The sequence below is a fragment of the Coregonus lavaretus genome (genome assembly GCF_964263955.1).
Source record: "Coregonus lavaretus genome assembly, contig: HAP1_SCAFFOLD_3253, whole genome shotgun sequence".
NCBI lineage: Eukaryota > Metazoa > Chordata > Actinopteri > Salmoniformes > Salmonidae > Coregonus > Coregonus lavaretus.
In genome coordinates this window covers 20551-35443 of record NW_028164420.1, presented here as the reverse complement: position 1 = coordinate 35443, position 14893 = coordinate 20551, and the positions used below count along the sequence as shown (strand labels likewise).

Sequence of the window (14893 nt, the reverse complement as noted above, 5' to 3'; positions counted from 1 at the left end):
GGAACTAATGCTAAATTGGTCTTGCTTGACGGCTGTTGAATATTAAAATCGCTGTCTCCGCTAGCTGTCTCAGTCAGACCATATTTAAATTAGACAGAAATTATTTTTTTCAATTTTATCAGACAACAGCAACAGTTTAGCATAAGTGGGTAGGAGAAAAAAAAATATTTCCCTTGCACACACAATTACACTGTAGGAGCTCCAAAGTATTTTAGCAGGACTAAATCAAATTTGAGTTGACACGGTTGGCAAGCCACTCTTAACAGGATTTTTTTGCTGTTTGCAATTACATATTTAAAAGATACATTATTCACTCTCTGTGTTCTACACATTTGACTGGCATGTGAGGCATACATTTCATTTTCTGTTACAGGGAAAATAGAATATTTTGAGTGCTGCGGTGCGAAACTGCGGAGTGGCATGTGTCCGTCAGTCTGTCTGTCTAGATGTCTGGCAGTGAAATGACGTTTGACCTGATTTGCATTCGCAGGCTAAACGGAGAAAGAAAGAAGAGGTTGCGAATGCCAAAATTATGGAGGCAGAGAAACGAATAAAGGTGAGTTTGTGTTACACACAGAACCCCTGTAGCTCAGTTGGTAGAGCATGGCGCTTGCAACACCAGGGTTGTGGGTTCGTTTCCCACGGGGGGCCAGTATGAAAATGTATGCACTCACTAACTGTAAGTCGCTCTGGATAAGAGTGTCTGCGAAATGACAAAATATATATATATCTCAAAATAAACCAAAATGTCAAAGCTTTTTCCAGATGAGTTGTGTCTGACAATGAGATTAGGTATGAGCTGTAGCTCCTCTGTAAAATGGTCTGAAATCCCATCAGCCCTAGTGATTTTCATGATGGTGGCTGTATGAAAGTGTATTGATTTTCTCCCCTCATCTTTTCTGTCTTCCCCTGAAGGAGAAAGAAATGAGAAGACAGCATGCAGTCATTTTAAAGCACCAGGTACGCAGCGCTTCTTAGCAACACACCTTTTCTCTTCTGACATGATTTAATTATACTAAAAACCATATACACTTCAGCTAGATCAGTGTTTACGGGGTGTGTGTGTGTGTGTGTGTGTGTGTGTGTGTGTGTGTGTGCGTGTGTGTTTCAGGGTTGTGTGTAACTAGATATTTTATTAAACCCTTTACTGTTTCTATTTGGTCCATTTCCTTTCTATTGGGTTATTTCTGATCTTTGGGTATTTTTCTGCTGAACAATCTGTTTTTTTGCTGTCATTTCTGTTCCATAATACTTTGCCAACTCTCTCTGCCAGGAGTTGGAGAGGCATAGACTAGATATGGTATGGGTATGTTTATTTTTGTACATCTAACACCGCATCGTGTTTCCTGGTTGTGATATGGTTGTCATAGCAATGCATTAAGTGTAGCACTGGCTGCAGTCATACTACATTCTTCTGCATGGCTTTTCAGCAAAACAAACAAACACACAAACAAACAAACAAACAAAAACAACAACAGTCTGTCGCCTCCATCTGCTCTGAGACACCTGACCTCGCTCCGCCTGCGGTGGTTCGGTAGCTCCCCCCCCACTCCCCAGAATGCATTGCAAGAGGCGGCCATGCCCTGCCATGCTCACTCTCACTGTCTGAAAGTACACTCCTCTCGATGAGTCATCCATCACATACATTGTCTAACTGTTGTTTTTGAGTGGCTGTGAGTGCTTGAGTTTTCCAGTTCCAGACATTGAGCTTGTGTCTGTCTCTGTCCACAAAAGAGCTGCACTTTTAACCTGTTACGTCCCATTGAGTCTCTGAGGCTGCATCTGAAATGGCATAGTGCACTACCTCATAGTGCACTACTTTGGTCAAAAGTTGTGCACTATACAGGGAAGAGGGTGCCATTTGGGACGCAGCCTGAGTCGTTTTGCTGCTCTGTTCTGTATCTGTACCTGCCTGTCTTCTCCAGCTTGACTGGCTGACTGACTGGCTGACTGGCTGACTGGCTGACTGGCTGACTGGCTGACTGACTGACTGACTGACTGACTGGCTGGCTGGCTGGCTGACTGGCTGGCTGGCTGGCTGGCTGACTGGCTGACTGGCTGACTGACTGGCTGTCTATTGCTTGTTGAGCCCGTCTGCTGCACATGATTAGAGCCAGGAGTTTTTCCTAACAATATAAACCTGAGCAGGAGAAACTCCTGGCCCTACATACTGTATGTATGCAGCTGACTCCGGAGGATCTGTTTCATTGACTTCTATCTGTTTATCACATCACTGAGTTCCCCATCCCTTTCAGACAGACAGTCTTCACTTTGTCTTGATCAAATCCTATTTGTTAACAATAGAACATTTCGAGCCAATCTATCCTCAACCAGGGAAGTTTCCTTGTAAGACCTTCACTCAATATCCCCCATAGGTTTAGGCTATTTTCGATCTGGAACGGCTATCAGCTAAACAGATGGATAATACACAGTAATGTTTGTTTTCATCCGACTGGCTTGTGGCTATGATGACTCAGTCATTTTGCTTTTGTTCCGTCAGCTTTTTACCTAGAGGCATCATAGCTGACCCTAACTTCTCTTTTTGACCCCGTCATCACCATCTACTGCATTTTCCCTTTGATGCTTTTTGGTTGTTGTCATTCGTACCGGTGTATTCTTAACCTCAGCTTCAACTGTACGTGTTGCTGTATGTGAAAACCTCACCATGATGGAGGTGAATGGAGGTTTTCCTTCTCTCTGACTTAACCTGTGGAGGTTGAGGAGGTTACACCTTCTCCGGTGTGTAACGTGTGTGTGTGTTTTTCTGCTCTGCTAGGAGAGGGAGAGGAGACGGCAACATGGGATGCTCATGAAGGCGGTGGAGGCTCGCAAAAAAGCTGAGGTAGGTCACACACACACACACACACACACACAACACACACACAAAACACACACACAACACACACACAACAGACACACAACAGACACACACAACACACACACAACACACACACACACACAACAGACACACACAACAGACACACACAACACACACACACAACACACACACACACACACACAACACACACAAAACAGACACACACAACACACACACACACACAACACACACACAATACAACACACACACACACAACACACACACACACACACACAACATACACACACAACACACACACACACAACACACACCACACACCACACACACAAAACACACACCACACACGCGCCAGAAGGTCCCACTCCTCCTGAACCCATCCCTCTCTCCTCCCTCTCCTTTTCATGTCTTCAATATACTAACTGAGTCAAGAGAATGACCCTCGAGCGCTTTTTCTTTGAGAGCGCAGGCAGGGGCGCCGGGCTGAATTCTAAAACTACTCAGCAGACTCGGCTTGACATTCTTGTCTGTTTTACCGCCACTGGCGTGAGCCCATTAACTCTCCCCTCCTCCCTCCTTCTCTGGGCCCTCAGGAGCGCGAGCGCTTGCGGCAGGAAAAGAGGGATGAGAAACGCCTGAACAAGGAGCGGAAATTGGAGCTGAGGAGGCTGGAACTGGAGATTGCCAGGGAGCTGAAGAAGCCAAATGAAGACATGTGTCTGGCCGATCATGAGGTAATAAATTACCCATCTTGCCCATGATTCAGTCCTACGTGATCATTAAAGGGACTTAGCTTTCCAAGTTGTAGGTGGCCGTTGAACTTGGTTACATCTCTTTTGCATTATTGCAATATGTGAAGACAAAACATTAGCAACTATGGAAAAAATATATATATTTAAAAAATATATATATTTGAACTGACAAATTAATATTGTCTGGGTTATGGGTGGTAAAGTGCATTGTATCATCACAATGGTATGCATATCTGTTATGGATCATATGTGAAACCTGAGTACTGGACACTGTTTGTGCTGTACACTGCCATCAAGTGGCTAAAGAGGGTAATGCACAGGGAGGAATGAGATAATAATCCCCCACACGTTTACTAATGACGACCTAAAAAAAGCTACCATTCAGAGCCATGTGATTCAGTCATTGGCATAGAAAAGGTCTCATTGCAAAATGTTAGTCACACTACTCCACATATAGCGCAGTCTACATAGGGCACTATAGGAGTCACAGGGTGTAATTTGAGATGTATCCTAAATATCCATCCCTCTCTCCTTTCATTCCAGCCTCTTCCAGAGTTTTCCAGAATCCCTGGCCTGATCTTGCCGGGGGGTGCGGTGTCTGACTGCCTGATGCTGATGCAGTTCCTGCGTGGCTTTGGGAAGGTGCTGGGCTTCGATGTAGGGGTGGATGTACCCACCCTGGGCATGCTGCAGGAGGGCCTGCTCAACGTGGGAGACAGCATGGGACACGTCCAGGACCTGCTGGTCAGACTGCTCTCCCTGGCCGTGTGTGACCCCGGGCTGCCTCCTGGACACAAGGTGAGAGACTGTACATGTACAGGAACATACCAAGCATGTTCTCACATAGGTAGAATAAAAACCTACTCACGTTGGTCTGGTTTCCCAGACACAGGTTAAGCTTAGTCTTAGACTAAGAACTAAGAAGCACTTTCTAGTCTAGGACTTAATCTGTGTCTGGGAAACCAGCCCATTGTCTATGAGTCAACACTCCCCTGGGAAGTGTACCTGGAACCACTCTATCACGACCCAACCCTCCTGACCCCCTCTTCCAGACCAAGACCATGCTGTCTTCCTCTCCATCTTCCATGACTCACCCCTCCTGTCTCTCTCCTCTCCCCCCAGACCAAGACCATGCTGGGGGACCATCTGACCAACGTGGGCATCAACCGGGACAATGTGTCGGAGGTGCTGCAGATGTACATGGGGGCCCATTGCGGGCAGACTGACCTGGCCGAGCTGGCCCTCAGCCTGAAGACCAAGGCCTTCCAGGCCCACACCCCCGCCCAGAAGGCCTCCATACTAGGCTTCCTGGCCAATGAGCTGGCCTGCAGCAAGAGTGTCGTCAGGTAGGAGAAAAGAACAAGAGATACCAAACATGAAAATAGATCATGCTACAGCAAGAGCGCCGTCACAAGGATAGAAGAAAGAACAATTGAAGCGAAACAATTAAAGCTCAGGTTCTATCTGCAGCAAGAGTGTCGACAGGTAGGAGGAGAGATGCTGACCTGCCAGTGCTGTACATCACACAGGCCTTATACCAGTGGAGCTACAAGGGAATAGCTTATTGTGCAATATGTAAGGAGATCAAACATGGAAAGGATAAGGATTCCATGTTTTTACTGATAGGATATGCAGACAACATTTCACAAGCATTGTCGTCCCTTCCTCTCTTATTAGGTGGAGCCAGTGTGAAAGGTTTAGTGTACAGCAGGCTTCTATACTGTTGTGAGCTTTTTGTGAGCCTACTGCCTTTTAGCTCCTTACAAATAAGGAAGTTTAGTTGACTTCACTCAGCTGCTAATGCTGTCGTGTTTTATTAATGCTGTGTAAGACTCTGGATAGAGCTGATAATCTGGTCTGGGATTCAATTTTGATAGAGAGAGAAGCCAATACATCAATTATTCACTAGAACGGAGGGATACTAGTGCTGCAGGCTATTCACTCTACCGAGAGAGAGAGCGAGAGAGAGAGAGCGAGAGAGAGAGAGAGAGAGAGAATTGAGGTAACTGCCAAAATACAGGACACACCAACATAAAGCGTCTCAATAGGGCGTTGGGCCACCACGAGCCAGAACCATTTCAATGCACCTTGGGATATATTCTACAAGTGTCTGGAACTCTATTGGAGGGATGCGACACCATTCTTCCACAAGAAATTCCATCATTTGGTGTTTTGTTGATGGTGGAAGGCGCCGCTCCAGAATCACCCATAAGTGTTCAATTGGGTTGAGATCTGGTGACTGAGACGGCCATGGTATATGGTTTACATCGTTTTCATGCTCATCATACCATTCAGTGACCACTTGTGCCCTGTGGATGGGGGCATAGCCATGGTAGCCAAAATAATGGCCTGCCCAGCATTTTTATACATAATCCTAAACATGATGGGACGTTACTTGCTTAATTAACTCAGGAACAATACCTGTGAGGAAGCACCTGCTTTCAATATACTCAGTATTCCTCATTTACTCACGCGTTTCCATTATTTTGCTAGTTACGTGTGAACTGACAGATACTGTATCTTACTCTGTTTCTACAGCGAGATCGACAAGAACCTTGATCACATGACCAACATGAGGAAGGACAAGTGGCTGATCGAGGGCAAACTCAAAAAGTAAGTGTTGTGTGTGTCGACGCGTGCGTGTGTGTGTGTGTGTGCAGCTGAATGCTCACCTGTGTGTTTCTCTGTCTCCAGGTTGAGGACCATCCATGCCAAGCGGACAGGGAAGAGAGATGCCAGCATGGGGGGGGAGGAGACCCAGCCCCTGGGTACGCCCTCCTCTTGCCTCAAACGCAAGAGGAAGGCCGGAGCAGAAAGCGACGATGACGAGGATGAAGATGAAGACAGCGACGACCTGGCCGATGAAGATGACGAGGAAGAGGAGGAGGAGATGAAGAAGGGGAAGAAAGTGGAGACGTGTGACGAGGATGATGGGGACCAATCAACTAGTGTGGAGGAGCTGGAGAAACAGATAGAGAAGCTAGCTAAGGTAAGTCCTTCTATGGACGATCAATGCTAAATAGTTCGATATTACTGATTCATTGATTTAGTTGTAACTCACTCATGATGGTCTTGCTTCGTTTCCCAGCAACAGCACCAGGTGAGGAGGAAGCTGTTTGAGGCGTCCCACTCCCTGCGCTCCATGATGTACGGCCAGGACCGCTACCGCCGGCGCTACTGGGTTCTGCCCCACTGTGGAGGGGTCTTCATCGAGGCCATGGAGAGCGGAGAAGCTGCGGGGGAACTGGAGAAAGAGAGGGAGAGGAGGAGGAGGGCAGCAGGGGAGGTGCACATCAAGGAGGAGCCGCAGGAGGAGGAGGTGCAGAAGAAGAAGCCTGGGGGTGTCGGCCAGGAGGAGAGGGGCGTCTACACCCCCGTGGGGTCAGAGGAAGGGACGGCGGAGAAGAAAGGGTTTCCCAATCTTTTCCTCCAGCAGCCAGCCTCTCTCTCCAAACTGACCACGCTCCTCCATGTCGCTAAGGACGTTGCCAAGGAAACCTGCGAAGCCGAGGCAGACCCCCACCCCAAATACAACGGCAGCCCCACGCCGCCCTCCGTCACCACGACAACAAAAACAACAACGCCATCCTATCCCGCCCACAACGCCTCTCTGCCCGCCTTACCTACAAGGACCTGTGCGTTGACGGCACCCAACCTCCCATGTGAGGAGGCCAAACCCGGCCCCCCCACCTCCACCCCGTCCCCCACCTCATTCTCCTCCCTCCTGAGCCCCCCACCCCAGCTTTTCAGCCCTATGAAGACCTCCACCCCTCCACAGCTCCAGTACCTCCCAAGCGACCAGCTCCTCAGGGTCCTGACAGAGAGGAGTGGTCACTGGTTCAGCTTGCTCCCCCGCTCCCCCTGTGACGACACCTCCCTCACCACCTCTCCCTCCCCTGGGCCCGGCCCTCTCCAGTTCTCCCCCCTGCCCTCCTCCAGCCTCACCCGGCCCAGGTCTCCCCCGGCCTCCCCCGCCCTGCCTCTCACCCCCTCGGCAGCGTCGGCCTCAGCCAGCCCCCACCACCCAGCTGGCTTCATCAACTATCCTCTGTCAGCCCTGCAGGTCAGTACCCTGCCAGGACAGACCCCTGGTCCTAATGATTTATACTGGTAGTAGAAGCTTTTAATGGAACATCGTATGAATAAATGTAACATCATAAGAATTGAGGTTCTGCTTGAAGCTAAAGGCCTAAGTGTAGTGATACGCATTTGTTTTTCTAATCATGATATTGAAGTGTGTGTGTATGTATCTCCCCCCTCTAGGGTAAGGCTGGCGGGTCATTGCTGGGTCTCTCAGCGTTCTGCGGTGGCTGGCCCAGTGGAATGATGAGCCCCAGCCAGCTGCCCTTCTGCAACAGCCCCCTGCAAGGCCACTCAGTCCTCAGCTCCCTGGAAGGCAGTGCCAACCCACCGCCCAGTGTCTCCAGCAAGAGCGAGTCGCCCGTTCCTCCTGGCGAGAAGCTCTCGTCCATGGTGCCCTCTCCCACCATGATGGAGGTGCCTAAGCACTCGGACCACCCCACACCACGGCCCATCCCCGAAGGTGAGCGTGTGTGTGTGTGTGTATGTGCGTGTGGGATGAGTTATCTATTTATTCGAGTTAACCTTTATTAATTCACTGAGTCATGAGAATAAATCATTTGTTTTGTTCCACTGGGTGGAAAAAATGAATCTCTTGAGGAGAGAGAGCACTGGAGTGCGTTCTGTATCAGAATACTGTAGATCTATTTCAAGGGGGCATTATGTTGTCTTAAGTTATTTTTCGGAAACATTTCCCTATGTTTATTTGTGTGTGTGTGTGTGTGTGTGTGTGTGTGTAGAGATGCTGTCAGGCTGGTGGCGGGTGTCAGACATTGAGGAGCTGCGCTCCCTGGTGAAGTCCCTCCACAGCCGGGGAATCAGAGAGAAGGTCCTGCACCGACAGATGCACAAATACATGGAGCTCATCCCACAGGTCTGCACCAAGCACAGAGACGGTGAGTACTAATTCAGACACAAACACAGGCACTCAGTCAGTCTGTAGGTCTGTCAGTCAGTCAATAGGTCACTCAGTCAGTTGGTTGGCTGGTAGGTCACTCACTCACCCAATCTTTAGCAACCTGCATAGCCTTTGCAGAGTAAATTTAGCCAACAGATCCCAATGGATATAAATGAATAAAGGAGCTTTGATTTTGTGTCAGGTGAAACTGAGCAGCGCTCCGACTGGCAGGCCCAGACTTTCAGAAAGACTTACGCGTTGGAGTCTGATTGAGCACTGTGTTATGAGAGCCCTGAGTAGTCATACCCCTACTGAGCACAGTCCAAGCACCAGCGCTTCACAATGAATCGACAGTTGGTACATGACGCATGACTGCCTGCTCGATATGAGTCTGACATCAAAGCCAGATTTGTTGACGTTCGTATGGTTTCTGATTGAACAGCTCTTTGTGTCTGGATACTTCATCTGTGTTTGTCTGTGTGTGTGTGGGAACGGGGAGTGGTAAGAGTGTGTGTGGTTTTGTTGTTGTGTTGGGGAGGGAGTAGTGAGTGACAAAGGTTGTGGGTGTTGGTCTGATGTGCGGATAATATGCATGTTGGTGTACTTACACACACACGTCTATGGAGCGGATGACCGGTCTCTAATGCTGTCCTGTCTCCCCGATGTGCAGCGGCCATGATAGAGCTGTGTGAGCTGGAGGAGAGCCAGGTGAGTGTGGAGTCAGTGCGGGGCTGGTGTGTGGAGGAGCAGGCCATGGAGATGGACATCGCTGTGCTGCAGCAGGTGGAGGAGCTGGAGAGAAAGGTCACCACCGCCAGCCTGCAGATCAAGGTAAAAAACAACAACAACAACAACAACAAATTCCTTTTATTATAGCTCTCATATCTATCCATTGGAGAAAATATAGGCCTCTTTTCGAAAGTAATGAATTGTAGCAGTGGCCACTCACTAACCTTTTCAAGTCTAAATGTTAGCCGAGATCTAGTGACAATAGGTTGTTATTTAAGACATTACCCACCATTCCCTGCGCAGGGCTGGATGTACCCCGAGCCCCAATCAGAGAGGGAGGACCTGGTCTACCACGAGCACAAGCCCCTCCTCAAACACCAACCAGCGGCGGGCGGCGCTGGCGACAAAGACCAACCGGAGGACAAGGCGGACCACAAGGCGGGCGGCGTGGTGCGTCACGCGGACAACCCTCTGGACATAGCGGTGATGCGGCTGGCGGACCTGGAGAGGAACATTGAGAGAAGGTACCTGAGGAGCCCCTTAGGTACCACCATTCAGATCAGGCTGGATAATGTGGGGGCTATCGGTACGGTCACTGTCCCTGCTCCCTCCAATACTGCTGACAGGGAAGGGTAGGTCATCCACTCAGCATTCAACCAAACACTCCTGTGTGCTTTTTTGTTTGGTTTTTCAAAAAGAAATCAACCTATGCTGTCGTTTTTGTTTTTTTTGCTTCTTTTATTGTGCATTTTATGGTTGTCTTCTGGTTTGGGGTTGACTCACAGTGTGGTGAATGTTGTTTATGTTTTTTGTTTTTTCCCTGTTGGTCTTTTTTCCCGTTGAGTTTTTCTGGTCGTCTGCATGGTGTTATGCATCAGTAATGGCCTCCACCTCGTCCCCCCTACCATTACTGTTCCTGCTCTCCTGGCATCTGCATGGGCATCACTCCTCCATGCCAGTGTGTGTACCTGTACTCATATATCCATGCTGCCTGCCTGCCTGCCTGTCTCCCTCACTCACTCACTCACTCACTCACTCACTCACTCACTTCTGTCTGTCTGCACAGCTGCAGCTAGTTGTGGTGACAGTGGGTGTGTGTCTGTGTATGTGCAAGTGTTTGTGTTTGAAAGCGAATAATTGAGTGTGTGCGCGTACCTGCGTGCATGCGTCCGTGTCCGACTTTCCGTTTTATACCTGTTTGTATGCGTCCATCCCTCTAACATCTCCATTAACCTTCCACAGGGGCGAGGAGGAGGTGGCCCATGGGATGAAGGTGTGGAGGAAGGCCCTGAGCGACGTCCGCAGTGCCGCCCAGCTGGCCATGTGTCTCCAGCAGCTCCAGAAGTCCATCGCCTGGGAGAGGTCTATCATGAAAGTGGTGAGTGAAACCTCAACAGCTGTAGCTGGCTGGCACAGAGTTTCAATATGCTAGGGAAGTGAATACTGTATGTCATTGAAGAGCATTTGAATCCCAAAACCATTTGAAGTCCCTTAGGGAGTGGATTCCAATGTAAATCTTGTTAAATGTTGGTTTGAAATCCATCCCTTGGGTTTGAGGTGACACTGTGTTGTCTGCTTTCAGTACTGTCAGATCTGCAGGAAGGGTGACAACGAGGACCTGCTCCTGCTGTGTGACGGCTGTGACAAAGGCTGCCACACGTACTGTCACAAACCCAAGATCACCAACATCCCAGAGGGAGACTGGTACTGCCCCGCCTGCATATCCAAGGTGACCCAAACTGTCCTGGACACTGTTCAACATTTACATATCCTACCTTACTGTTGAAGTATGTCAGCCAGGCGTATTAGTCATGTAGCTTTACATTATTTCAAAGTACATCATGTACCTGTCATTTTCATATTATATATTATTTCAAAGTAGATAATTTAACAGCACTGTGTACACAATATGATAAGTGCCATTGCTATGTAAGTACATCTGCATGAATCTTTGTCCCTCCCCCCTCAGGCGAGCGGCCCATCTCCCAAGAACAAGAAGCCGCCGAGCAAACCGGTGGCAGGTGGAAGCGGGAAGAAACCAACCGCCGCTGAGGCCAAGCGGAACGGGAAGCAGGCCGGCAACAGTAACGGTAACGTGGAGGTGTCAGAGGACGACTCGGCGAGCGCCAGCAGCACCCCGAAGAAAGGAGGAGGAGCGAAAGAGCCCCCCAGCAGGAAGAGGAAAGGAGAGGAGAGCCCCGCCCCATCCCAGGCCCCGCCCACACCCCAGTCACCCAGTCAGGAGAGCCCTGTGTATGTGAAGAGAGCCAAGACGGCCAAAGACAACAACAGAGACCTGGGCTTGTGCAGGTACTGTACTACACCATAAGCCTTTGTCATTTTCTAAGCACAAGTATCTGCTGATAGGAATGTACATGCGGTTGTAAATGTATTTGTCTGGGGCGTTCAGCCTCTTTAAATAATTGTTGAAGGTACAATGTACTGTAAACACTTGATCATATTCCCTTTGTGACGTGTGCGTGTTCTCTGCAGGGTGCTCCTGGCTGAGTTGGAGCGCCACCAGGATGCCTGGCCCTTCCTAAACCCCGTCAACACCAAGGGGATCCCTGGCTACAGGAAGGTCATCAAGAAGCCCATGGACTTCTCCACCATCAGAGAGAAGCTCGTCAGCAGCCAGTGAGTTCACTATTAATATTACACTATTACTATCCACTGTCTAGTAGTCATACATAACAACTATAACTAACCCAGAGATGTTCTGATCAGGTCACGTAGCCAGGAAAAGATCCTGGCCCTTAAGATAACATAACATAACAATAAAGCATTTTACCAATTTACTTAAAATGATCTGTTCCTCTCGTTTCAGGTATCAGAATCTGGAGACTTTCATTATTGACGTCAACCTGGTTTTTGATAACTGTGAAAAGTTTAATGAAGACAATTCAGACATCGGGCGAGCGGGACACAACATGAGGAAGTTCTTTGATAAGAGATGGACAGAGCTTCTGAAGCAAATAAACTAATACATCAGTTTGGGTGTTGTTTGACCAATCATCATCACTGTCTCAAACCAGACCTCCAGTAAAATTATATTTGACATTTCATAGCGGAGGCACCACGTTTTGGGATTGACAAGATGATGACACTAGTCCGTCTGTTCCTTTGGGACGAACCCAGGGAGGTTAAAGTGAAATGTCAACAGACAGACTTATAACGCTGGTGTTGCTACAGTACAACAGGGATCAAAACACCCAAAGAGTCCCACACAATGTCAACCGGGTGTCTTAGTGCAATACCATTTCCTGTTCAAGATCATTGCACTGAATCCTCATACCCCTCAACCACCCAAGATGCATCTGCGGTAGAATACTTTCCACTACTTGTAAATAGACGTTTTTTTTTATTTAATCGTATTATAGTGAATGTATTTAATTTTTTAATAATTATTTATTAATCAATAAATAAAATAAAAAAAAGGTCCACATCATTTTCTATGAAAAGGAAGAATCAGCTCAACTGCTTTGAATCGAAAGGAATGTCTGTCTTTGTGTTTTACTTTTTATTTAATTTTTTTCCCAAATATGAAACAAAGCCAAGAAAAAAACTAACTGTTTACACTGTTCTATGCTTTTGGGCATCAGAGGACTGTAATCATTATGTTAAAACTGTACAACTGCATTTAATTACAAAAATTGCAGAAAAACAGTCAGACAATGGTGATACATGTGTATATACTGTTTATTAATGTCAATATTCAAGTCTTGTTTGGAACGAATTGTTTAAGATATCAGATATTGTTTATGCCTTAGAATGATTGTAGCATTCTATTCTATTTTAGTGAAAGTGATAAAAAAACATTATTATAAATATTGTTTGTACAATATATACATATCCTCTGCAAACACTGTGGTATCCTTAATCTTGGTAGTGCCTACCCTTCCAACAGGGGCGTAGGGGATATCATTTTTTCGTTTTTTTTTTTTCATTTTTATGATGACATTATTTTAAATATAATTTCAATCCAACATGGCCTCCAAAGTCTGACACAGTAATCATTCCACTCCATAAAGAAAGAGAAAAACAAACAAACAACGTTTAAGTCTTTTCCCCATGAAACATTTCCCCACATCTGCCTTGCCACAGTGCAGAGGACATAAGGCCATTGGTAACCACTGTGTTTGAATCTTGCTGTGTGTTGTGGCCTAATGGAGGCAGCTAGAGTTTTTTGTACCCAAGTCGGAGTACTTGAAGTTACTTTATTTAAGATATTGTGGAAAAATGTATCATTCTTTTTGTAGGAGCTTTATTTTTCACTAGTGTGTGGCACGGACCTATTAAAGGATGTTTTTCAACCTAGTTTCACTCTGGGTGTGTTATTTTCCCTCTTTTACCTACCCTGTGTCATGAGTCATGACATTTTAATTTGGATGATGTGAGTGGGGAGGAGAATACCTTTTTAGTTTTGCAATGCTTTTGGGTAGTACATTAATGTAGTACCCATTCAATTTAGGGCCTATTTTGGCCCCTATAATCACCTACTTCTACTAGCCCTTTTGTTCACACAAATATAAAGTAATTTGATACATCAAGCCTATGAATATATGATAATGACCAATAGGGTTTAGATTAGAATCTAGACTTTGGAGATTTTAGATCTGTCAAATACGGAAAGGGTAGCCTACAAGAAGAACTTGAGAAGAGCTACAGAGGTTGCCAGAGGAAGTGGGAGATGTAGCCTGTCACCCGGGTCCACTGCAGTTTGTTCTCTTTGTTGTAGTTCTTTGCAGTCATCTTGAATGGGTTTAATAACAACCTTCAAACATTACTGTGTAGCCTAATGGTGTTTGGACACGATTCTTTACCAGAGGCGTAGTCTGGTCCTCCCCCAGATTTAGTAAAAATGATTATTGAGAACGCATTTCCTGCATTTTAAAGGCCCAATGCAGTCGTTTTTAGCTCAATATCAAATCATTTCTGGGGAGCAATTAAGTACTTTACTGTAATAACTTTCCATGAAAATAGTAAAAAAGAAAACAAAAATGTTTATTAACCAATCAATGGTAGTGATAGGGACAAATGGCCAAATCACCTTTAAGTAACATCAAACCAAATATGGAGTTGATTTCAGTTGATTTAAGGTTATTTTGGTCACAGGGATCACATTCCCCTATCCCTTCCATTGATTTTTAGCTAGTGATGGCTAAAGTTAGCTAAATTTGTAGTGGCTGTTTAAAGAAAACCAAACCATGGATTACAATTTATCCTGGCCCATAGACTACTTACAGGGTGAGGAACCATGTAACATCAAGTTGAAAAATCATGAACTACTCCTTTAAGTAAGTAAACCTTGGACAAGTAAGCCTTTGCATGAGGACAGGATGCTAGTCTGTTGCAGGGCCTGACCCCCAATCCATCTCCTTAATGCCAAGTAGAGTGCCAAGTAGAGAGATGTCAGGTCCCATTTTTAGAGTCTTTGTTTGGACTTGACCAGGGATCGAACCCCCAACCTTCCAATCTCAGGGTGGACCCTAACAAAAATGACAAATTGAATACAATTTCAATTACGATCTTGTCTCATCGCTGCAACTCCCCAACGGGCTCGGGAGAGGCGAAGGTCGAGTCATGCGTCCTCCGAAA

The 14893-nt window shown here is 46.8% G+C and overlaps 1 protein-coding gene across 6 annotated transcripts in view; it reads left to right on the top strand.

Moving 5' to 3' along the window:
- Positions 1 to 13612, top strand: part of LOC311117040 (bromodomain adjacent to zinc finger domain protein 2B-like) — a gene marked incomplete at its 5' end in the record, with an annotated part of 29030 nt that extends 15418 nt beyond the window's left edge. For 2 of the 6 annotated variants that reach the window (XM_084192035.1, XM_084192034.1), the window contains 19 exons: positions 491 to 556; positions 916 to 960; positions 1274 to 1306; positions 2777 to 2842; positions 3430 to 3570; positions 4132 to 4386; positions 4711 to 4934; positions 6127 to 6201; positions 6283 to 6577; positions 6677 to 7651; positions 7852 to 8131; positions 8409 to 8564; positions 9237 to 9397; positions 9599 to 9927; positions 10538 to 10673; positions 10878 to 11024; positions 11265 to 11605; positions 11789 to 11932; positions 12123 to 13612. In XM_084192035.1, coding sequence (XP_084048161.1) covers positions 491 to 556; positions 916 to 960; positions 1274 to 1306; positions 2777 to 2842; positions 3430 to 3570; positions 4132 to 4386; positions 4711 to 4934; positions 6127 to 6201; positions 6283 to 6577; positions 6677 to 7651; positions 7852 to 8131; positions 8409 to 8564; positions 9237 to 9397; positions 9599 to 9927; positions 10538 to 10673; positions 10878 to 11024; positions 11265 to 11605; positions 11789 to 11932; positions 12123 to 12279 — 4026 coding nt within the window. In that variant the 3' untranslated portion in view covers positions 12280 to 13612. The remainder of the gene's footprint in view (positions 1 to 490; positions 557 to 915; positions 961 to 1273; positions 1307 to 2776; positions 2843 to 3429; positions 3571 to 4131; positions 4387 to 4710; positions 4935 to 6126; positions 6202 to 6282; positions 6578 to 6676; positions 7652 to 7851; positions 8132 to 8408; positions 8565 to 9236; positions 9398 to 9598; positions 9928 to 10537; positions 10674 to 10877; positions 11025 to 11264; positions 11606 to 11788; positions 11933 to 12122) is intronic. The other 4 variants (XM_084192038.1, XM_084192036.1, XM_084192039.1 and 1 more) reach the window with 4 other exon arrangements.
- Between the last annotated feature and the right edge of the window lie 1281 nt (positions 13613 to 14893).